At 39.5% G+C, this 23,253-nt stretch overlaps 1 protein-coding gene across 4 annotated transcripts in view; it reads right to left on the bottom strand.

Annotated features, from left to right (window-relative positions):
• The window catches only part of pxk (PX domain containing serine/threonine kinase), a 43,937-nt gene that overhangs the window by 2,754 nt on the left and 17,930 nt on the right, over window positions 1-23,253 (bottom strand). For 2 of the 4 annotated variants that reach the window (XM_062544699.1, XM_062544702.1), the window contains 9 exons: window positions 22,960-23,061; window positions 22,651-22,812; window positions 10,199-10,316; window positions 7,383-7,461; window positions 6,213-6,261; window positions 5,973-6,050; window positions 5,705-5,791; window positions 5,540-5,603; window positions 3,640-3,699 (listed from right to left, as the gene is read on the bottom strand). In XM_062544699.1, coding sequence (XP_062400683.1) covers window positions 3,640-3,699; window positions 5,540-5,603; window positions 5,705-5,791; window positions 5,973-6,050; window positions 6,213-6,261; window positions 7,383-7,461; window positions 10,199-10,316; window positions 22,651-22,812; window positions 22,960-23,061 — 799 coding nt within the window. Of the gene's footprint in view, window positions 1-3,208; window positions 3,240-3,639; window positions 3,700-5,539; window positions 5,604-5,704; window positions 5,792-5,972; window positions 6,051-6,212; window positions 6,262-7,382; window positions 7,462-10,198; window positions 10,317-22,650; window positions 22,813-22,959; window positions 23,062-23,253 lie in introns of all 4 variants that reach the window. The other 2 variants (XM_062544700.1, XM_062544701.1) reach the window with 2 other exon arrangements.

The following is a 23,253-nucleotide window of genomic DNA, read 5'->3' as shown; positions in this document are numbered from 1 at the left end:
TTCATGACTTTGAATGTTGATGTTGATGTTTTTTAAAAGAGACCTTTGATTCTATCCCTTCTCATCTTACTAAGCATATAACTTGTTATTAGTTATTAATGAGCTCACTTACTTATATTGTCTCATGTTCCCTACTGCAGATCCTACATTTTGGCTTTGTACAGCATATTTCTCAACTTTTTACTTCACGCAGATTCAGAAAGTGAAAATGTACTTCAAAAGACTAAGTTTAAGGCATTCTTATATCCCCTATTTTAAAGTAATCTTAGCATTTGTAAAATATTACTTTATGATGTTTGATCAATAGTTTTATTAACATTAGCCAACAATTCAATGACAAAATGCTAACCGAAAGATTATTAAATAGATAATTAGGTATTTCAAGAGGTGGTACTATAAGTGTGATGGTCATTTACAGGTTCTGAGGTTTATACACAATGCGACCAATACACAGGAAATTGCTGTAGTAAGGCAAAACATTAACTTTGTTACATGTACTTGTTGTGAGGTAGGTGAATTGCTATCAACTGGATATCACTCCATTTCCAAGCATATGGGAGAAATATGGATGCTATAAAGTTGCATTCAATATGAAACTTCACATTACTTTTGATAACTTCCACTCATTCACTCATTTGCTATTGCTTTGCGGAATTGATCATGTATTTTTTTTATAATAATAATAAAAGAAGCTTGGCAATACAATTGCCATGCAAGACAAGATAGGTCAGCCTACAATTTTATTCAGTGGAATATCATTTAATACTTAAATGTGTAAGATGCCCATGTTATGTTGTGTTTATTAGACAAGCATTTAACCGTCTTATATTTTGAGGATAGCCCCACATTTGACTATAACACGTCACATATGCCTAAAGGTGTAGCTTAATGCATAACATAAGCAGTTACTTACTTATTTTAGAATAGATACTCTTTTTAAGGGCCATTGAAACCAAGAATGATAACTATAACGACAACTATAACTAGACCGATATGAGCATCCACACTGACAAACGAACAGGAAACTGTTCTGCTATGTTGATTGATGTGATGTCTAAAATTCTATGGATTCTGATTGGCTGTCAGTTTTTTTATCATTCTCAAAATCGCTCTGAAACTGATCCCCACATTGTTTTTCATGCCGTTTTCCTCATAGTTTGTGTGTGGACGTTGTCATTTATATAAGCTAGATCTATCATTTTTTGCTGTTACATTGTCGAATTACTTCAATGAATGGAATGCAACATAAAATCATTTTGAGCAAAATGCAAACTGATTTCTAGTAGTGATTACTGTAGTGATCAAATATTAATAAGTAATTCATATCACATCATAAGACATAACCGTTGGCTCGATAACTGTTTTTGCTTAGTCTATCTATCTCTGGTCACACAACAATGGAGAATAAAATGGTTTGTTTGCACTATTTTTCATTATTCACTTGAAACCAATCTTAACCATCTGTAGTTGTCCACCTAAGGTACAATAACTCAGGAAATCTAATCTAATATGTGCCATGCAGCAGGGCATCAGCACACTAATATGGGAAACATATTACATGTTCTTATATTATTTATATCGCCCAGCCCTGGTGTGTGAATAATGGATGCAGAAGTTAATGTAATAATAACTGCTTGCATTACAATATACACATAATTCTTAATTTAAACTTAGCATGTGTTCTTCATCTAAGCAGTAAGATGAAAATATAAACAAAAACAATAAAATAAAAACTTCAAAAGGCACAAAATTATATTCACTTTTGGCAAATTCTAACATTCACCTGGTCACAAAATGATCACAATCCACAACATGTTAAAAAGCACATGCTTAAAGAGTAATTTTACATTGCATTCACATGTAATTAGAACATATAGGTTGCATGTGTGGGTTGGTGATAAGTCATTTATCCTGGACATTTCCAAAAAGTATTGAATTGCAGATTGTGATACATTAAAGTTGCATTAACCCTGTTCAAAGCAGTATTGTACAAATTTAAACTGCAGCCAATTTAGCTACCAAAAAATAAAGTGGATTTTCATTTACAATGTCAAACCACTTTAAATTGAAATAGCCAACAGTTATGTGAAGGGATGTGGAGAACACTAGCACTTTCTGAAAACAGGTTGTGAAGAGGGTCAGGTGTTTCTGCTGAGAGGACAGGGTATGCTGCAACTTTAAGAGTGTTTTTACCTGGCATTGGATCTTTTTCTATCTGATAGCAAGTTGACACCTAAGCAAGATCTGAGGTGGTCTGAAATATATCCACAGTGAATAGCAGAGTATGTAGCAGTGAACGCTAATGTGTCCATGGCAGGGGCAAGCTGATTGACTATATTCAGTGGAAATTCTCTGCGTAAACTGGGCTCTTACTAACAGCCAACCATTATGAAAAGTCCATAGAGATATTATCTCAGGCAATGGTTTGCAACAAACAGGGCCAATCCTGTAGGCTGATGTGTTAGAGGGTTCTTTTAATAGGCACGTTGGTCATCTGTTTCTTATGGTATAATGGAGAGGCTGGATCTGTACGCTGTGATGCTGAAAGAACCCATTCTAGGCTCATCAAAAGTCACTAACTGAAAATATACAGTTCCTTTTTTAACCTAATATTCATGGATACAATGACATTAACAATATTATTATAAGAATAATGGAAACACATTATGCTATTACTACATTTTGTAAGGTTAGGTTGTGTTGTGTGTGAGGGAGAATATCTGACAGTATAGCATATTTGGATAGCAATATGTTAATAGTTCTGAAAAGAAGGATCACTGCCAGGTCTGCAAAGTGCCGTGTCTATGGATAAAGCTCAGTATGATTCGTTAAATTGAATGAATTTGATGACTTACACTATGTATTTATTTGTGTCTCTATGTATTCTAGAGGCAAGGCATTATTTGAAGCTCGTTATCATGCAAAATAAGCTTAACTGACAGTATGTTCACAAACAGAGCCAATGAGTATCCCTGATTTTTAAGACCTGGCTTTAATGCCGCTCAGGTGAAAAAAAAAAAACGCATTAGGTCGTCATCAGAAATTTTGTTTGTGTTTAATTGTTTATTAATCAGGGAAGCGTTATCCAATAAGTGACGTGTGTAGGCAGGTACAGGTGTCAAGTTGCTATTGATAGAAAATGTCCTATGCTATTACCAGGTAAAAATGCACCCTAAAACAGGAAGGAATCATTATTGAATTACTTTACCCCACACACGTTCAAAATGGTGCATGCTCTACTTGGAAGGCAGCAGAGGGGGGCAGGAGGGAGGGGGAGAGGAAGATACATATTACTGTTCATTATTATGAGCAGAATCAACAATACACATTCTACAGATAGAAGATGATGGTGAGGTATAAGTTGGATGGAAATAATGAGGACTGAGGAAAGACAGTGTAGGTTGACCCCAAACCCTAAAATACAGTATACCACTATCTAGTTCTAACATTCACAAATTGGTAAACTGCATTTAGTGAGGCTGTTAAATCAACAGACTTTTTACTACACATGCTATGAGTGTTGCACATCCTGTTACCAGTCGGGGGAGAACTGGCCTATTTGAGGTCCAAGCAAGGAAATCTAATACCACAGGGACAGGTTTGACAACTGCACGTCATGATGGTGGTGAAGGCACATACCTGATGTCGATGGTGGGGTAGGGGAGGAGGGGCACGTGGGTGGGGAGCTGGCACCTGAGCCTGTTTCAAGGGAGAGTAGGGCTCAAGCACACCCATTTCACTTCCAGAAAAACTTCCAAAGCAATGCAGAAGGGGCACACATTTCTGTTGATTTTTTTACTCCAAACATGGTTGGTCATTCTTAACGTACTGTCGTAAATATTTCACTGAACGTCTTTTGTATGTTTTGAATCCTTTGACTTTGGGTTGTGGCAAAATTGCTGAACTAACCCTAGTTTTGTGGTACTACATGTCTTCATGCATGGCACCACTTCAGTAGCCTGGCAAGCCAAACTTTACAGAAATGTATAGTCTGGAGTCGGATCATTCACAGAGCTGAAGCCTGTGGGTGGGATGAACTGGTGTCTGTCAAACTACTCTGCACGTAATAGGCCAGCACTTGTGACCAATCGTAGCCAGTCGGCAAAACGGCAAATACATCCTTCTTTAAAACAAATGACTAGAGTACTCTGCTCAACCTTCAAAGAAAAGTCCAAGTCTAACTCTTCCAAAGCCGATTCAAACGAGCTTGCTTCGTTAGCCTCATCCATCTTTCGTTGTTTTCTATGGTTGTTGCAACACGGTCTCACACCCAACTCGTCGAACGAGGACGCATGGTCAAGCCCCTTGGCGTCAACATCGGAAGCCGAAGGTGCCTCGCAGCTCTGTTGTCACCGTGCTAAGGCGGGCTCAAGGACTCTGTACACAGATAGAGCGTTCTGATTGGACAGGCTGGCCTGGTGTCGAACGCAGGCTTGGCCTTAACGGTGCGACGCTAGGCAAAAAATATTTTTTGCCGCTAGGGTGCGTCTAGATTTCTAGGCTACCACTTCAGCATAATATTGCAGAACTATGGTACTTACTGATAACACAGTCATATGCCACCTGATCTGGTAAAATGAGTCACAGTGACTCAAAATTGAGATTGTGCTATCAATGGACAGAGTACAACACACAATTTAAAAAGATATCATGCTCAAAGTCATATCTTGAATTGTCAAGATACATCATTTTGAATGATGGCCTTCCGCCATCTTCCACAATTTGAATAACAGAGAAAATTGTGTTTGAATTACAAGTTACAGGCAAGTACAGGTAGGATTTGTCACCTGGAATATAATTCTCTGTAACTTTACATTCTTGTCTTAACTATGAAACTTAAAAATTAATTTTGAATGCCTCTTTTTTCATATAACACCAAAAATCAATATTTTCAATGGCTTCCGAAGTAATCAGAATGTATCTCAACATTAGAATGTGAGACTTGAGTCGTTTTGTCAGATCGGGTCACATATGTTCATATGCAACCAAGCAGCACAACGTGGTGGTGATACAATTTCCTATTGTTGATAAGGTTTCTGCATGCCTTTTAGGCAGTTAGCGCCCTATTTAGACCAAAACTCCATACTGCTCCTTTTAACTATTTTAACAAGACAAACCTTGTTAAACATCACCTACCGCAATACATTTCTCTAAAAATAATAAAAAATCATATTAATTACATTAGCATTTAGGCAATATACCACAGCCTGTTTACCTTTTCCAACTTGCCTATTCTTATGTATGCCTAACCAACGGACATGTTGGTGTCTTGGTACTTTTCTGTGACTTTCCACTCATACACGGACAAATATTAGCTCAGATGACAGTATCTCTCTGTAGAGGCACTGTTCAGATTAAATGTCCTGTGTGTACAGTATGTTCTAACTATCGTTCATACACTGTACAGGAATAATGTGAGTGTCTGCTGAACGGTTTTATTACCTAGGGATTTCTCCCCCTCACTGAACACATTTATGTTTCGTTCTAGAAACTGCTAAGAAGCAATCCAACACCAGAGTTGCATCTGTACTTCACTTACCAGAGTTGTTACTGTACTTCACAGAGAGGTCCTCTTCATTCTCATAAGTTGACTGTCTGGATTTCTAAAGAAAAAGATTTCTGTTAGCAAAATAATGTGATCATCCACTGCGCCACAAGGCCAAAGAACTGAGAGGGTGCATCATACGGGACATGCACATATTACCTTTCTTGCAAGAATTTTCCTCCTTTTCTTCTCCTCCTCTGAACCATGGTGAGATTGTGCTCTGGTCAACCTTCTGTGCTGATGAATCTAATGACAGAAAAACACACTGTGTATTAAGTCTCAAGTCTGTTTATTTGTCTGTTTATATAAAAGGGCAGTAAAGAATCTATGTTGGGTGTGAGGATGCATTATGTCATGACATATACAGATATATCTACACCCAATAATACCACCAATTCAACATGAGATGGTATTGCATAGAACTGACAATTTTCTGTTCCTCCTGAAGTCTCTTTTCCAGGCTGTCTTTGGCAGTTTTCAATGCCTCCTTTAACTTGGTGGTGATCTATTTTGGCGGAGGAAAGGACAATGAATAATTTACATAATTCATGTATATTTTTCAATTAGAGTCATCCATACATGCCGACATGCATACATAAACGCACATACAGTTGATGTCAAGCTATGGCTAGGTATAAGAAAGAGAGCCTGCAGGGAAATAATTTACCTTGAACTGGGCCTTCTCCGAGTTAAACAGCAACACATCTTTGAATAGTCTGTTTAAAACCAATGCAGAGTGCTATCAAATCAACAGTCAGAAATGTGTCTGTACGGTAACAAACAAATTCTGTCACACTGTAGCATCCGCCACATAAATGGTCATATTCGTTTTTAAAATGATCTGATAATATTTTCATTGCAAAGCAGACAAAATTTGCTATTCTTATTGTTATTATTGTAAGAATCATGTTGCTTAATAATTAGTATATGTCTTTAAAAAGCCTGGCCAGGTACTATTGAGTTATTTTTTCCTCTATCTATCTTGCTTATTATGGGCGTAGGTCAGTGATTCAGGGCAAGCATTGAGCAGATAGGGTCCGGAGCTGTCACTCACACTTTCTTCTGTCACCCGCACCCACTTTTCTGTCGGGCCCTATGGCTGCACTCGGGATAGAATCACATGTTGCCTTTTGAACGGGACGCGGAAGATAATAGGGGCACGAATGTATGAATGAATGAGAAAAACAAGAGGTAGAAGGCCGGCTGCTTTCTGATATCCTCCTGATCGTGTCCGATATACTAAGATAATTCTACCGTCTATACTTTCACGCCCGACGTTGGAATAATCATCTGCCTTTTTTCACGGATCCATTTCAACTGTCTCAAGGAGGTGAGAGCGATCCTTTTTCTCCATTTTTGCTTGCGGGAGTTTAAGAGACTGTTTTGCTCAAGCACTTCGGTGAATGGATGATTTTTTGCCGTGGATTATTACCGTTTTGGTGGACCGAGTTTTTCGCAAACCTTTTTGGTTTAATGGACTAAACGAAGCGCTTTAGGCGCGTCTTTCCTTTTTATTTCTTGTGCCGCATCCGCGGTTTTTGGACAATGACTCTGGCCTGCGGGCTTATTCTCTCTCTCTCTCTTTTTCCACTTACTCACTCTCACGAAGCACTTAAATAAATCACAGCATTATAGTATGAATGTTTGAATGTGTGTTTATGAACGAATTTCTTTAATTTTGTGGCGACTCGAGCCGAGTGGTTACAACACAATGGTAACATACAGTATGTGCAATAAGTTACGATGCTTAGTGAAGAGCTAACAAGTGTGTTGTGAATAAATTAAGACAGTTGTGGAAGTTATGCCTGGGAAAAGGGGAGAATGAGGTGGTGCTTACGGTGTCTGCAGAAGTTGTAGAACAGTGGGCATCCCCGTTTTACAGGCCTCAGTGGACAGAATGGACTGCAACACAGGCACTGAGGGGATCAGAGTGAAAGAGATCAAAAATTGCATGGCCAGTTACAGTGCTGTAAAAAGGATGCACCGCCACAGATATTTCCCCTTTTATTAATTTCATAAATGGAATCATAAACAATATCATTTAGATTTTTGACAGGAATTTACAAAAAAAAAAGAATGTGAACGTGAATGTTAAAGTGAAAACAGATTTCCAAAGTAATGTTAATTAAAGGGATAATCCGGAGTGAAATGCACTTTAGATCAATTTTTCGGACTATTGGGAGTACATACGTTGAGTTGACACCAAAATCATGTCATTCGGATGTATTTTGAGAAAGTTCGAGCTCACCGTTTTTAGCCAAAACTCGTTAGCCTGGAAGTGACGCGGGCATGTCCTTTCGCCGCTACAAAACGCTATTTTTATACCTCTTCTACTGTTCCAAACAACACTACACTTACGTGGTAGTGAGTAGAGGGTCCCTAAAGCCAAACCGAAGTATCCCCACGTCTTTATGTGGTCGGATAGAGAGTCCAGAATAAATTTAATCGAGTCAGTACCTTTCCGGAAATGTCGCAGCTGCAGCTGACAACGCTTTAACAATACTTTATTAACATTTCTGGAAAGGTACAGACTCGATTAAATTCATTCTAGACTCTCTATCCGACCACATAAAGACGTGGGGATACTTCGGTTTGGCTTCAGGTATCCTCTACTCACTACCACGTAAGTGTAGTGTTGTTTGGAACAGTAGAAGAGGTATAAAAATAGCGTTTTGTAGCGGCGAAAGGACATGCCCGCGTCACTTCCAGGCTAACGAGTTTTGGCTAAAATCGGTGAGCTCGAACTTTCTCAAAATACATCCGAATGACATGATTTTGGTGTCAACTCAACGTATGTACTCCCAATAGTCCGAAAAATTGATCTAAAGTGCATTTCACTCCAGATTATCCCTTTAAGTAAGGGATAATGTATAGAACACTGGTTATTATCAGGAAAATGAGGGCGAACTGGTGGTATTGTTTCGCCCTGAAGGTACTTATTTTCCAGATAATGACCTGTGTTCTATACATTATCCCGCTTATTATACAGCTACTTGCCAAAATGAGAAAAGAAACTTAACATAGTGTGACTTTAGCAATGACTTGGCTACCGTTTTGTGGCTTCCACAAACAAAATAAATAGTTTGCCACACAGATAGAACTTGACAGTTTCAGGTGTTGCGCGGCAACATCTTACTAGCTGACATTCACTTTCAGCGAAATTCAATTGCAATAAGCGAACAAAATTGTTGCGGAGTGATATGAAAGACCTGAATTAGAAACACAAACTCTGTTGCCATTGACAGCGGTCAAAAATAATGACCGGTAGAACTTTGGGAAATCCCATTCAAGTCAATGTAGCGTTCTACTTGCATTGTGAAGAGCCAAAAAATAATTAAAAATATACAATGCGAAATAATAACAATAATAATAATAATAATAATAATAATAATAATAATAATAATAAAGTGATTACATAAATATTCACCCCTTTCAAGTCTGAACACCTGGATATTGCAATTTTACTTGATTTTTCTTTTGATTGTTCCGTCAAGGCTACACAGGGACTGGGTGAGAACTATCCTTTTCAAGTCCATACACAAATTCTATATTAGATTGAGGTCTTAGGCATGCAAGCACATTCACTTTATTATCTTTAACCTTAATTTCTGTGTAGTTTTCACTGTCTTTCTGGAAAGTAAATCTGTTTTAGTCGCAGTTCTCTTGCAGACTGAATCAGGATTTCCATATATTTAATGCAGGTGTCTTTACATTACTGTACTACAATGTATACACATTCACTGCACTCAGGCAATCTCCATTTCACTAACTACTAGCAACAATATGGCTGGGCCACTGTTGAATTACTGTAGGTCAGTCACTTTAATGAATTAACATTACTTTGTTTAAACCTGCTTTCACTTTGGCAGTTTTTGTACATTTTGTATTCTATTCATGATGAAGGCAACAAAAAGGGAACATACAGTATCTAAGGGTGTGAATACTTTTTATGAGCACTGTATTAATTAGTCATTCAGAGCTTGTCAAGTGTTATTCTGTATGTGCAAGTGTTTTTAAAAAGTAATTTTGCACACTATTCTTAGTTCAACTTCAAATAGTAAACAATGTCATGGGATTCCCTGAAGCATTTATAAATCTGCTCTTCTGAGAGGGTAGTCTAATAAGAGGAGAAAAACAACACCCAGCTACATATCAAGGGGTTATGCAATTAGTTTCACTGGTAATGGGGGCTGAAGGGTAATGCACATGCGCATGTGAATCTCATTTTAAAGCCTGCTACTGAGAGCTACCAATATATAGTCAGTGAGCGTGTATAGACCATAGACCTTACAACCTTAGTTGTATTTGTTTTTCTGACAATAACAATTTGACATCTGAACCTTTTTTTTCACATACCACAAACCAGAGGAGCCCAAATTCTTCCCTATAAAGTGTCAAGGCTTAATCTGGATAGAGGACTGCAGGTCAAAAATTTGCTTTCACATTGTCACTAAAATAAAATAAACTAAAACTGAAATTTATCATGGGGCTGTTGATATCTGCTGACAGATGCTCCACAGCGATCCAAAGTTCATGACGGGATACTAAAAGCATGAATGAATAAAGTATCACAACACCAAAGACCACATAATCAGTACCTGATACCTTATGCATGTGAAAACCTGTATGAAGGACTAGAAGTTGCTCACTAACCCACAGATGTGAAAGGGGCTGGAGGTAGCTGTTCCAAGGGCACAGTATCTGGAGGTCTTCCGTATACCATTTCATACAGTAAGTGTCCAAATGAGTACACATCAATGGCCTCTGTAGTCTACAACAAACATCAATGACCAAAATATTTAAAAAATATTTGTCACGAGATTTATCACGCAGTTATCACACAATTATCAACAGTTATCAGCCCAAACATATTTGCTTATTGCTGCTCTCTTAGTACCCCCAAGGGGTTAAAGAGCTGGAGGAGTAGGCAGGACACTTGGTGAAAAGAATCAGGGGATTGTCTGCAATCAGTGTACAAACATTTGTACTACAATTTTGTTGTTTGAAATTGTGCCTAGGCAACCAGTAAAGGTGAATAAAGTTGAAGATAACCAAAGACAACAAAATAGGATCCATAAGCAAAAGTATGTAAATACGAAGATGTACAGTAGTTGGAATGTAAGAATGGCAGTGCTTGGCTTAGAATGTAGTCACCTCCAAGCCAAAACAAATAATAGAAGGTTGTCCAACAAGTATTCATTTGTTTAGAGTAATATGACTTTTTATCCGTGGTGAAACATTGAGTTAAACATTAAGGGAGTTGAGGCCCATTCTTAATCATTCTCTATAACAGTTTAATTCATGAAGATGATATGATTATTGCGTCAGTTGGAGGATATTATATTATGCCTATGCTATTTATGATTTGGATGGTGGTAGCATAGTGGCTAGGGAGCTGGGCTAGCTAGCAATAGTATGACAAGTTGTGGGTTCAATTCCCAGCTTCCACTATTGTGCGCTTGAGCAAGGCACTTAAAGGGATATTTCGCCATTTTTGGAAATATTCCACCTTTTTGTTCCCTCGAGCAAAACAATCGATATTTACCTTGTTCCCGTTCATCCAGCCATTCTGTGAGTCTGGCGATACAACTTTTAGCTTCAGCCTAGCATAGATCATTGAATCGGATTATTAGACCATTAGCTTCTCGCCTGCTAGCTTCATGTTTAAAAGTGACTAAGATTTCTGGTAATTTTTCCATTTAAAACGTGTCTCCTCTCAAGTTAGAAAGTGCAATAAGACCAACTGAAAATGAAACCTGCCGTTTTTCTAGGCTGATTTGACATGGAACTACACTCTCATCTGGCGTAATAATCAAGGCAACTTGCAGCTACTGGCACTACTACTGCTTGTTGTCTATGGGGACTATTTTCAGATGCTGCGTAAGATATCACTGCGCCTATGGTACGTTTGCAAGTTGCCTTGATTATTACGCCAGATGAGAGTGTAGTTCCATGTCAAATCAGCCTAGAAAAAAACGCCAGGTTTCATTTTCAGTTGGTCTTATTGCACTTTCTAACTTGAGAGGAGACGCGTTTTAAATGGGAAAATTACCAGAAATCTTAGTCACTTTTAAACATGAAGCTAGCAGGCGAGAAGCTAATGGTCTAATCCGATTCAATGATCCATGCTAGGCTGAAGCTAAAAGTTGTATCGCCAGACTCACAGAATGGCTGGATGAACGGGAACAAGGTAAATATCGATTGTTTTGCTCGAGGGGAGGTGGAAAATGAGCGTATTTCCAAAAATGGCGGAATATCCCTTTAACTCCAAGTGGGGAGAATGGCCCTAGTAATAAACAGTGCCTTTAAAAAGTATTCAACCCCCTTAGCCATTACCCATTTTACTGCTTTTATCTTGATCAATCTAATTTGGACTTTTTTACAATAATTTATCCCCTTAATAATGAATCCGCTTGTTAATGTCAAAGTGAAAGCAAATTTCTTCAAAGTAATGTGAACTAATTAAAAATATATTTTAAAATATTGCATAAATATTCACCTCCCCTTGAAGTGACTGATCTAAATCAACAGCAGTACAGCGAATTGATGCTAGTAGTCTGACAATTACTGAAGTGGAGATCGCCTGAGTGCAGTGAATATGTATAGTACAGTAATACCAGCTTGAAGTTTCTGGGCATCCACATCTCTGATAACCTCTCTTGGAACCTAAACAGTACTACCCTGATCAAGAAGGCTCATCAGCACCTCTTCTTCCTGAGGAGATTTACTGTAAGAAGGTCCACCTATCTCTTCATATCCTGGTGAACTTACCACTGCACCATTGAGAGCATCCTCACCAACTGTATCACAGTATGGTATGGCAACTGCTCTGCATCTGACCGGAAAGCACTGCAGAGCCATATAATAATAAGAATAATAACTTGGGAGACTTACATAGCGCCTTTCATATTCTATATTCTTTATACTATTCTTACTGCACATATACTTATTTTCACTATTCTTACAATGCACTGCACATATTTGGACATATTGTACATATCTGTCTGTACGGTTCATACTGAATGTCCATATTCATATAGAGGGGGATACTCCCTTTTGCGCATAAATCACAACTTTGCTTTTTTTCTTTTACACGTTTCAGTAACACACTTCTGTGTTACGCAAATTCTCCCGTTCCAGCTACGGTCACATCAACAGAGTGATCTACTGTATTTTAAAAAGAACTAGACTGATCCACTACCTCCTTAATTTAGGCTGATTTGAAAACATGGAGCGTGGACTTTCTCATTGACCTTCTGAATGCCATTTAAATCCAGAAAGAACACCAGCCAGCCTTTGATTTTGAAAACGTACCGTAACTGAATAAAGAACTGCCTACGGTAAAATGGTGTGTCATCACACAGCCATGACAACAAAGAATTGACTTGAAGAAATGAAGTTTGTTTATAAAGAGTGCTTGAGGTGTGTCGATTCATAATTTAAAAACTCACTGTTGACAAAAAAAGTTTCAATGGCAGCTGCTTCTAATAATTTTTGCTTCTAGTATCATTTTTCATGCATTCATTCTACCTTTATTTATTCTCGGAGAGGGTAGCCCTCATTTTCAAAGAAGCCGAGATTATTTATCTATGCTAAGCTAAAACGATTCTGTAGACACCTGCAGCTTCAAATACAGTAGAGACTGGCATAACAATGGCAACCTCCATTACAAACGAATAAAGAGACATGAGAATATAAACTATGCTGCTCGACAATAGTGCAGACGTCTGTGCGGATGACTTCGGGGAAGAAGGAAAGAAATGGACAGATTCGAATGAAGTAGGGTATGGGGTTATGACTTCACGTCAAGTTAAAATTGAAGATGCACAATCGGCAAGCTCCAATATCCAAAGTGGGTGATTATAATGGGTTTTCACTATTTAACAGTGAAGACTTCAGGATAAGGTCATGTTGGGAAATAAGCCACCGTGTGACACTCAGCTTATTAAGCATCAAATTTGATACAGTAATGTTAATTTGTGTAACCTACTGTACATGTATTTAGAACTAGGGCCTACTGCCGACATCAAGCAATATGTTGCTTCACCTTGTAGTGGCGCTCAACTTTAATACACTGGAGAGTGGAACTGAGAAGGTGCATAGGCCAGGCAGTGGCAGAATGCGCACAAGAGCTGTATACATAAGAAACTCCCAGATTTTGGGGTTGCTCCTCCCAAAACGCGTAACTCCTTCCATTGCGCGCAAATGACAGATTTAAGCGTAGGGGAGAATTTGCGCAGGGTGAAATATCCGCAGTTACGCGTTTATTTTAAACTTACGCGCCCTTGGGCACATGGGAGAATTCCCCCCATATTGCACATTATCTGTATGCTGTTTGCTGCTCATACTGCATATCGATATCTATTCAGCCCTTATATGGCTACTGCCAATACATTGTAGCCTGGGTATACCCATGTTTCCTTGTTAGCAATTTTATTCGCGCTGCTAGGCAGGCTGGATGTGGATGTGGCCATGTGCCATTGTTTACTCTCATGATTGCCCCCAGCTTCCATGTCGATAATGCATCTTGCAGTCACCTTTTTTTGGAGTGATCGCCTCAAACTTTCTTATCAGTATTGCATTTGGCGGACGCGCCATGTTCCCTTGCGACGACGTGCACGATCGACGCACCAAACGACGCAAAATACACGAGGTAGCCATGATGCGAACACGAACACGTTGTCTGCAGCAAGTCTAACCCTGGCTTAAGCGACACACCGAAGCTTGTATTTTTGTTAAGAACCAAACCACTCCCTTTAGGAGTGTGTTTATGGGCAATTGTAACCATTGTTCCAGAAGTGCATTTGTGAGGTCAGACAGCAATGTTGAACGAGGAGACTGGCTCTCAGTCTGCGCTGTAATTCATCTCAAAGGTGTTCTGTTGGGTTGAGGTCAGGACTCTGTGCAGGCCAGTCAAGTTTATCCACACCAAACCTGTGTCATCCATGTCTTTATGGACCTTGCTTTGTGCACTGGTGCACAGTGATGTTGGAACAGGAAGGGGCCATCCCTGAGCTGGGCTGGGTTCCGAGTTCCAGTGAAGGGAACACTGAATGCTACATCATTAACCAATAGATTTAGGACAATTCCATGCTCCCAACTTTATGGGAACATTTTGGATAGCCACTTCCTGTTTCAACATGACTGTGCAACAGTGCAAAAGGAAGGTCCATAAAGACATGGATCTCAGAGTTGTTGGTGTGGATGAACTTGACTGGCCTGCACATAGTGCTGAACTCAACCTGATCATCTTTGGGATGAATTAAAGCGGAAACTGAGAGCCAGTCTCCTCGCCCAACATCAGAGTGTGACTTCACAAATGCACTTCTAGAATAGGCTAATGGCCAAAAATTCCCATAAACACACTCCTAACTTTTTCACTTTATGGAAAGCCTTCCCAGAAAAGTCAAAGCCGTTATTGCTGCAAAGAGTGGACCAACGTCATATTAAACCCTATGGATTAAGAATGGGATGTCACTTAAGTCATTAGGTGGTTCAAAGCAAGTGACCCAATACTTTTGGCAATATAGTGTATATGACATTGCACTTCTCTGTTTTTTTGCACTTCTGGTTAGACACAAACTGCATTTCGTTGTCTCTGTACTTGTACACTGCACAATGACAATAAAGTTGAATCTAATCTCATACTGTATAAAGACACCTGTGTCTAGAAGATCAAGTCACTGATCAATCAGTATGCATGGCTATAATTACACTATGAAGAAGAACATTCCAAACAACTCAGAGAAAAGGTTATTGAAAAGCTTGAAAAGTGAGGGGATGAATACAAAAAAAATTCAAGTCAATGACCATCCCCTGGAGTTCAGTGAAATCCATCATTAAGGAATATAAGTAATATGGCAAATGTGCAAATTTGCCTAGAGCAGGCTGACACTAGCCTGGCAAGCCAAACTATACAGAAATGTTAGCCTGATTTAGCCTGACGACGTCATACTCAATTCTTATCAGAATATGAGTCTGAAACTGCTCCATTCAGCTGCGATTATGGGGCGAGATTCAACCGATACAGTGCGGGGGGGATAGCTCTGCACTCATTGGATAGACCAAACCAAACAGAACAAGTTATTGGCTGTCAGTATCTGCGAAATCCAAGACAGAAATATGTAGCAGGGTAGGCTATGGAAAACATCCTCCTTCGTTTTTAAAAATAATTCCTTCAAACTGTATATGCAATGAACAGCTGGGGAAGTGTGTCGTTAACCCAACGAGCAAACAGACATTTTTAAACAAACGGGAACAACATCACCCAAACATGCTGTTTTAACTGGGTGAAAGTGAAACTGAAGTTTTCCCACATATCCTCGTTGGTCTAAGTGTTCAGAAATAGTTGTGCGAATCCGTGATAAAACCTCCGTTTCAATAGCTAAGATAAACGAAAGGCCAAACTGCATGAACAAATTATGCATTCATAGCCATAGCGTTTCTGTTGCAATCAAAATCAACCTAAAAGCGAACATGGTCTCACACCCAACTCGTTGAACGAGGACGCATGCAGCTGTGAACGTCACTGCTGTTCATCTGTCAATCATCACGTAAAGCCCGCCCTGTGAAATGTGATTGGTCCGAACAGATCTGTATCTCGAATAGTAGCAGCTGAACGGAGTAGTGCCAGACCGAAATTCCCTGCAGAAAAAGAATGGAGGCGGGGCTAAACTTCGGTCTGGCATCCAGGCTAAGCCTGATTACCATCGACTTTCAAAGGCTCTGCGAGACTTTAGTCTGACCAAGAGCCTGTGATAACACGGTTTCTCCAAGCGCTGGTTAACTGGCCTCCTTTAAGTGCCTCGATTTGCTACTGGTCGATGTCAGAAAGCGGTTTGCCGAGTTTAAACCAATAACAACACTCTTTCCTCTGCCTTGAACACGCCTCTACACAGAGCCGTTGGAGCTGCTCAAAGTTGATTGGTTCTCGACCAAAGGGGGCAGTTCCGCAGATTTCGGGAACTCAGAAATCCTTCCCGATTATCAGTTGACCAGACCAGAGACAGCAAAAGCCGAAGGTGTTACGTCACTGGGAGGGCGTGCCAGGCTACAGAAATGTATAGTCTGGAGTTGGACCATTCACAGAGCTGAAGCCTGTGGGTGGGATCAGGGGGTCAGGATTTGACTGATTAGCTTCGCCGATTAGCAAGGCACTTCCTCGTCGCCATTTTCCAGAAATACATCATGTCCGGTGCCGTTTCTCCTCATGCTGATCAGATGCTGATTGGTGGCTGTTCCACTCTCAGCTCATGGACGAGCTTAGTGTGGGCACGAGCTCTCCTTCTGTACCTTACGTCAATCAGTAACCTGACACTTAATTGGCTAAGTAAAATATGTATGTATTGGCACCGTAAACAAGCCCCTTGAAACGCCATGTTGAGGCCTGAAAAAATCGTTCAATTTTGGCATTTTTCCCTAGCCTATCGTTCCCATTGAAATGAATGGGGGCGGAACTTGTTCACTTTCTCCAGTTCTTATAATACCTCCATGGGTGGGGTGAACCGGTGTCTTTCAAACTACTCTGCACATAATAGGCCAGCACTTGTGACCAATCGTAGTCGGCAAAACGGCAAATACATCCTTCTTTAAAACGAATGACTTCACTTCTTTCTGCTCAACCTTCAAAGAAAAGCCCAAGTCTGACTCTTCCAATAGTGGTGGGCGATACTGTAAAATTTGGTTTCGATCCGATACCAAGTATATACAGGGTCAGTATTGGCGATACCGATACGATACTTTTTACTTATATCAAAATATATATATTTTACAATATAAAAAATATATATTTTGTGTAGGGGAGAACAGTAGCCTATGTAATTATGAATGAATGATCAATTCTTTAGGAAATATGTTTTATTAATGTAGCCTATTGAAGTGCATAAAATAATTAGCACTTTATTTATTTATTTATTCAGCGTATTAGGTCATATTATAGATTGTTATGCCCATTATTTGACCAGTGAAAGAGTTTTTGAATGTTCGAATGTCACTAATGCTGATTATTCAATGATTCATTTAAATTAAAAAATGTAAAATACTTTCACAGCAAAGATTACATATGTGATTAATTTAGAGGATCATTTGTGTTGTCACTGCCACATCACTGAGCTCCGACGAGACGAGACGAGCCGCAACGTTCGAAAACCTTGCGACTGGGATTAAACATGTTGAATGCTCTGCGACGGCTTGCAACTATGTGCAACTTCTAATTCACACCACTGCAACTCAATATGAATAAAATATTGTTAGCCTACTCTTATGAAGCTACCTGGGTATTCTCTGCCTCTCTGAAATGACTCTGCCAACAAACTGTGCAGTAAAATAGCTCCACACAGCGCTTCTCTTCCTCTCGGCCATGTCTCTCATTCAATGTGCTGTTGCTCCTCTATGTGTTGGGTTAGTGAGCCACGTGACGGCTAGGGTTGGGTACCGACCCCTGTACTTTTACCGGTACCGACCGAATCACGTCGGTATTACCGGGTATTGCTTCACGTGAAATTGAACGGTGCTAAATTTCGGTACTTTCATGTGCATCAGGAGCGGAGTGCGCCATCTGACGTCATGTCTGAGTGTAGGCTAACGTTATGGTCTCAAAAACTAAAGTGAATAGGCTAACTTAATATGCACCATTTAAGCCTGCATGTATTGCACCAAGAGCAGGCATAAATGAATCAAAATAGTAGGCCTATCCCTGGTAAGAACTTAAAATAAAACTGAGAGTTGACGGAGTGCAATGAAATGCACCCATCTTCTGAATCGCGAATGAGCTGGATCCATTCAAAACGGTAAAACAGGACTTTAAATAGTTCAAAGCATATGTGACAGAAATGTTTGAATGCTATTGAAATGTATCATGGCTAGATGATAATGATGTGTTAACAGCATTAATAATATATAGGCTATTTGCCAAATACTCGCTGTATTTGTCGTGACAACTTGCTCTAAGGATAATGACCGTAGCCTTTGGTTTTGCTGCGCTGCTCCAAGCAGTCAGCAGATAGATGGTCATAAAAAAATAGAAACTATGTCCTAACCGCGATGCGAGCAAACATTAACGATACAATTCGTTTAATTTCATTGCTGTCAATTGTGACAGCAAGCAACGCGAGCAGCGCGATGTTTTGAGAGAACTTTTGTTGTTGGCATACTACGGTTTCTATTTTCTCTCTGTCGCTCGCTTTGCTCTGTTATTTTGAATGAGAAATATGACTCATTAAAACGGCATATTTAACGGATTCACTCCCCCCGATGCTATAATTTAATTATACAAGTTGTAGGCCCACGCAACGTTTGCTGGTTAGCCTACACGTACAGTTAACCTGACAGACAGACTGTGCGTAGCGTTTCAAGGTGGAGCAATGCGCTGCATCAAGACGAGCTATAATAATTCACGATGGCATGGAATGTTTTATTAGTCAAAGGATAACCGAACGACCAAACTCGCCAGCCTACTACTCACGTTAGAAACTGACTGAAACGAAGTAATTTAAACAACAGAACTGGTAAGGAGTGGATAATAATCTACCCAGATAGCAAAATGTATTTGGCCCGGATCCGCCAGGGATTCCCAAACTGTGGAACGCATACCACCTGCTTCTAGGAGATAGCCTATGCGAGATGAAAAGGGCTATGGCGGAGAGGTGTTAGAAAACGAACTTTTAAAACATTTTGTAATTAATGAATGAATAAATGAATAACTTCTAAACCATTTGTAAACTCTATAGTAGGCTGTGTTTTCATTAAAAAGGGGCGGTTTATTAAACATGATGCCTGGCATACCGCTGACCTAGGCTACTGTTAAATTGCACAAAACAAAGATGGAAGGATTGCTTTTTTCATGAACATGGCCTAAAATAGCTAAATCATCATATAACCCAATGGACTAATTATTTGTTCTATGATTGGGTTTGATGGAGTCTGTTTAAAAAAACTTTCACTGTCCATTGTTCATGTTCATAGGCTACTTAAGAAATGAGAGGGGTTTGTATTGTGTTAAAAACATTCTCAATGTATAAATTTGATTTTGTGGAACTTGTAGTTGATACAAATAAGGTGTTACAGATTCAGTAAGGGTAAGGTACCGAAAAAAATACCGTTGAATACCGACACCTCAGGCACCGGCACCGGTACCGATATTGGTTCAAATGCGATAGGTACCCAACCCTAGTGACGGCACGACAACGAATCACAGCAGAGCGGCAGGAGGCTCGTTCAAGATGTGGAAACAGCCTTTGCTCAGGTGAGTCGGAGACACAAGCAAAGAATAGTGAACGTAGAGGAGACATTTGAATTAAAATATCGTACTATTACAATCGGATCTATAGATACCAATACCAGCTTTGGCATCGATAGTATCGATTATTTATATCGATCCGCCGACCCCTATCTTCCAAAGCCGATTCAAACGAGCTCGCTTCGTTAGCCTCATCCATCTTTTGTTGTTCTCTATGGTTGTTGCAACTCGGTCTCACACCCAACTCGTCGAACGAGGACGCATGGTCAAGCCCCTTGGCGTCAATATCAGAAGCCGAAGGTGCCTTGCAGCTCTGTCGTCACCGTGCTAAGGCGGGCTCAAGGACTCAGATAAGAGCGTTCTGATTGGACAGGCTGGCCGGTGTCGAACGCAAGCTTGGCCTTAACGGTGCGACCCTAAACCATCCCGCTAGGCAAAACATATTTTTTGCCGCTAGGGTGCGTCTAGATTTCTAGGCTAGGCTGACACCACAAACTGAAGAATACTAGTGGGGGAGGTCACCAAGGCACCTATGACAACTCTGAAGGAGTTAAATGCCTCAGCAGCTGAGATGGGAGAACTCTGCATACAACAACTAATGCCTGAGTTCTTCACCAGTCAAAGCTCTATGGGTGAGTGGGAAAGCTCTTATTAAATCTCGCCCAAAGACACATGGGAGTCCGAGGTCAAATGGAAGAAAGTTCTTTGGTCTGATGAGACCATATTTGAGCTTTCTGGCCATCAGACTAGATGGTATGTTTGGTGGACACCAAACACTACACGTCACCAAGATTGCACCATCCCATTTGAAGCATGGTAGTGGTAGCATCATACTGTGGGGATACTTCTCGACAGCTGGCTCTGGAAGGCATATATTTTCAGCAAAATATATGGACATCATGGAGGACAATCTGATTCATTCTAAAAGATTGGGAAAATATCTAATCTCCAGCAAGACAATGAGCCAAAGCATACAGCAAAAACTATACATAAATGGTTTAAACTTTAAAGACAACAAGGTGAATGTTCTAGAGTGGCTGAGTCAAAGCCTAGACCGCAATACTATCCCAAGCAGCAAAACACGTTATTTGAACCAAAACAAACATTTTATTTAGGTTGTATTTTGGTTTCAAATAAAACAGACGTGCACAGTACGTTCTTTAAACGTGTTTTCTGGCACCAGTTCAAATAACCCTGTTTAAAACGTCCATTGCACGTTGTAACCTGGTGCCAAAAGACAAGTGCAAAATCCAACGCACCTAGCACTGATTCCAACGTCAACAGAAGATGCAAATTTGGTTTCAATTTACACCAACTATTACCAACTAAAAAACAAGTAAATTACACGTTCAAAACGGGTGTAAATAACAACGTTTTATAACGAACGTATCTCACACTTACTTTCAACATTGAATGAAGGTGCTGGTTTACACCAAATACTAACGAGGGGGGAAACGTGTGGAAAACGTGTCAGACACGTCTGAAAACGGAGGTATTTGTTTAGAGTTGCCTATAGCAACAGAAGTGACCTTGCTTATAATTTGTTACACAAAACGATCTATATATAAAAACTTTTCAGAATAATTAATGATACTGTTTATCACAATTGCATGACTTTATAAACTTTATAGTTTAACTATAGTTTAATTATAAGCTGATATCTGATCTTCCCAGCATGCATTGTAATTCAGTTGCTTTGTTTATTGGCTATATTATTAGTTTGAAACAATGTGGTTGGGACATTTTAGCTTAGGCTAGCCTACTCGGTTGATGTTGTTATCACCGGATATAACCACTGATGTAATTGTTTATTAGGAAAAAAATACATCGTAGACATGAAAGTATTAGACCTAATCCGGTTTAAATGTCCAGCTGACATTAGAAAGTATTATCCGAACGTGGTCGTTGAACTTCAAGAAGTATGGAACGGTAAGTTATTACAACGTAATAATACAATTCTAGTGTCGAATCTGCTAACATTAAGTCGTGCGGTTGGTTGTGTCTCTCCCATAGTCACCATGGTAACAACAATATTGTGAAACAGAGAGTCAACGGCAAAGATTCTAGAGTCAACAGATGACATTGCGGTGTCAAAAGTAAACAGATATGCACGTTCATTGAATGTTTTTTTTCACAACCATTGTTTTTAACACCCTTTTGCAACGTGCCCAAAACGTACTGGACACTTAATATGAACTATTCTGGAACGTGTTAAAAGCGTAATCAGGAACCTACACATTTACCAAAAATGAACGTTATTCTAAACCAATTCTGAACGTGTCTGACACCAACTGGGCACCGGAAAAAAACGTGTACAACACGTCTGTTTGCTGCTTGGGATAGACAATCTACGGCTGGACTTGAAAAGGCTGTTCACACCCAATTCCCTTCCTACCTGACAGAGTTTGAGCAGTTTTGCAAAGACAAATTGAGTGAAATCGCAGCATCCAGATGTGCAAGCCTAATTTAGACCCATCCATGAAGGTGCCATGCTTTAACTGCAGCGAAAAATGCATCTACTAAATGCTAACTTGAAGGGAGTCAATATTTATGTAATCGCTTATTTTGCATTAGACTTTCATAATTAACATTTCGCTTTCGCTTTGACGTTAAAGAGGGGATTGTTGTTACTTTAAAAAAGGGGAAATTACATTTATTGTATTGATTACTGTAAAAAAGGGCAAATCACATTCATCAAGATTCTATTTATGAATGGGGGGTTACTTTTTTATAGGCACTGTAATTGACATAAATCGCTTTGGATAAAAGCGAAAGATAAATGAATAAATGAAAATACAAATCAGGGCAAATCAAGTCAAGTTGTTGGCGTATCTATGAACATGATGATGAATACCAATTAAACACTTACACTGATTTTTCTGAATTGTGTTACATAAGGCCTGTAGTAGGAGGGTAGACCCAGAAGAGAATTCTCTATGTCCAGCAGCTTGCATGTGTTATCTTCTACTAGGATATTGGAGGCATGTAGGTGACCGTATGCAAATCCTTTATCATGAAGAAATTTGAGGGCCTACAGTATAAAATGACAACATTTTAACACAACTGTGTTAAGATCAATACACCAAGTGTTGACATTTTGATAAAATAACCAGCATTCAACACCAACAGCATCCTAAATCCAGTCCTAAAGTTGATATTCTTCAGTTTTGTTGCTCACCTCCAAGATCTGCCTCCCATATGTCCTGATCTGCTGAAGTTCCAGGCCCTGTATCTTTTTAGGATTACAGTATTTCTTCAGGAAGGGCTCTTTGGGTTTCACCTGGGATTAAAAAGATGATTTCAAACAGTGACACCACTTGTCTTTAAAACTAGGATGAATGTATACAAAAATTCATAAAATTCCTGAAAAATAGACTGCTAAAGTTGACACAGACTGTGTGAATCGAAACAACCAATTGTCAGCTGGTGACATTACTGCAGATCCACCATGAGGTACATATATACTGAAGCT

Source organism: Sardina pilchardus, chromosome 9 (assembly GCF_963854185.1).
Source record: "Sardina pilchardus chromosome 9, fSarPil1.1, whole genome shotgun sequence".
NCBI lineage: Eukaryota > Metazoa > Chordata > Actinopteri > Clupeiformes > Clupeidae > Sardina > Sardina pilchardus.
The sequence above is the reverse complement of the archived record's forward strand: the minus strand, read 5'-3'. Positions and strand labels throughout refer to the sequence as shown.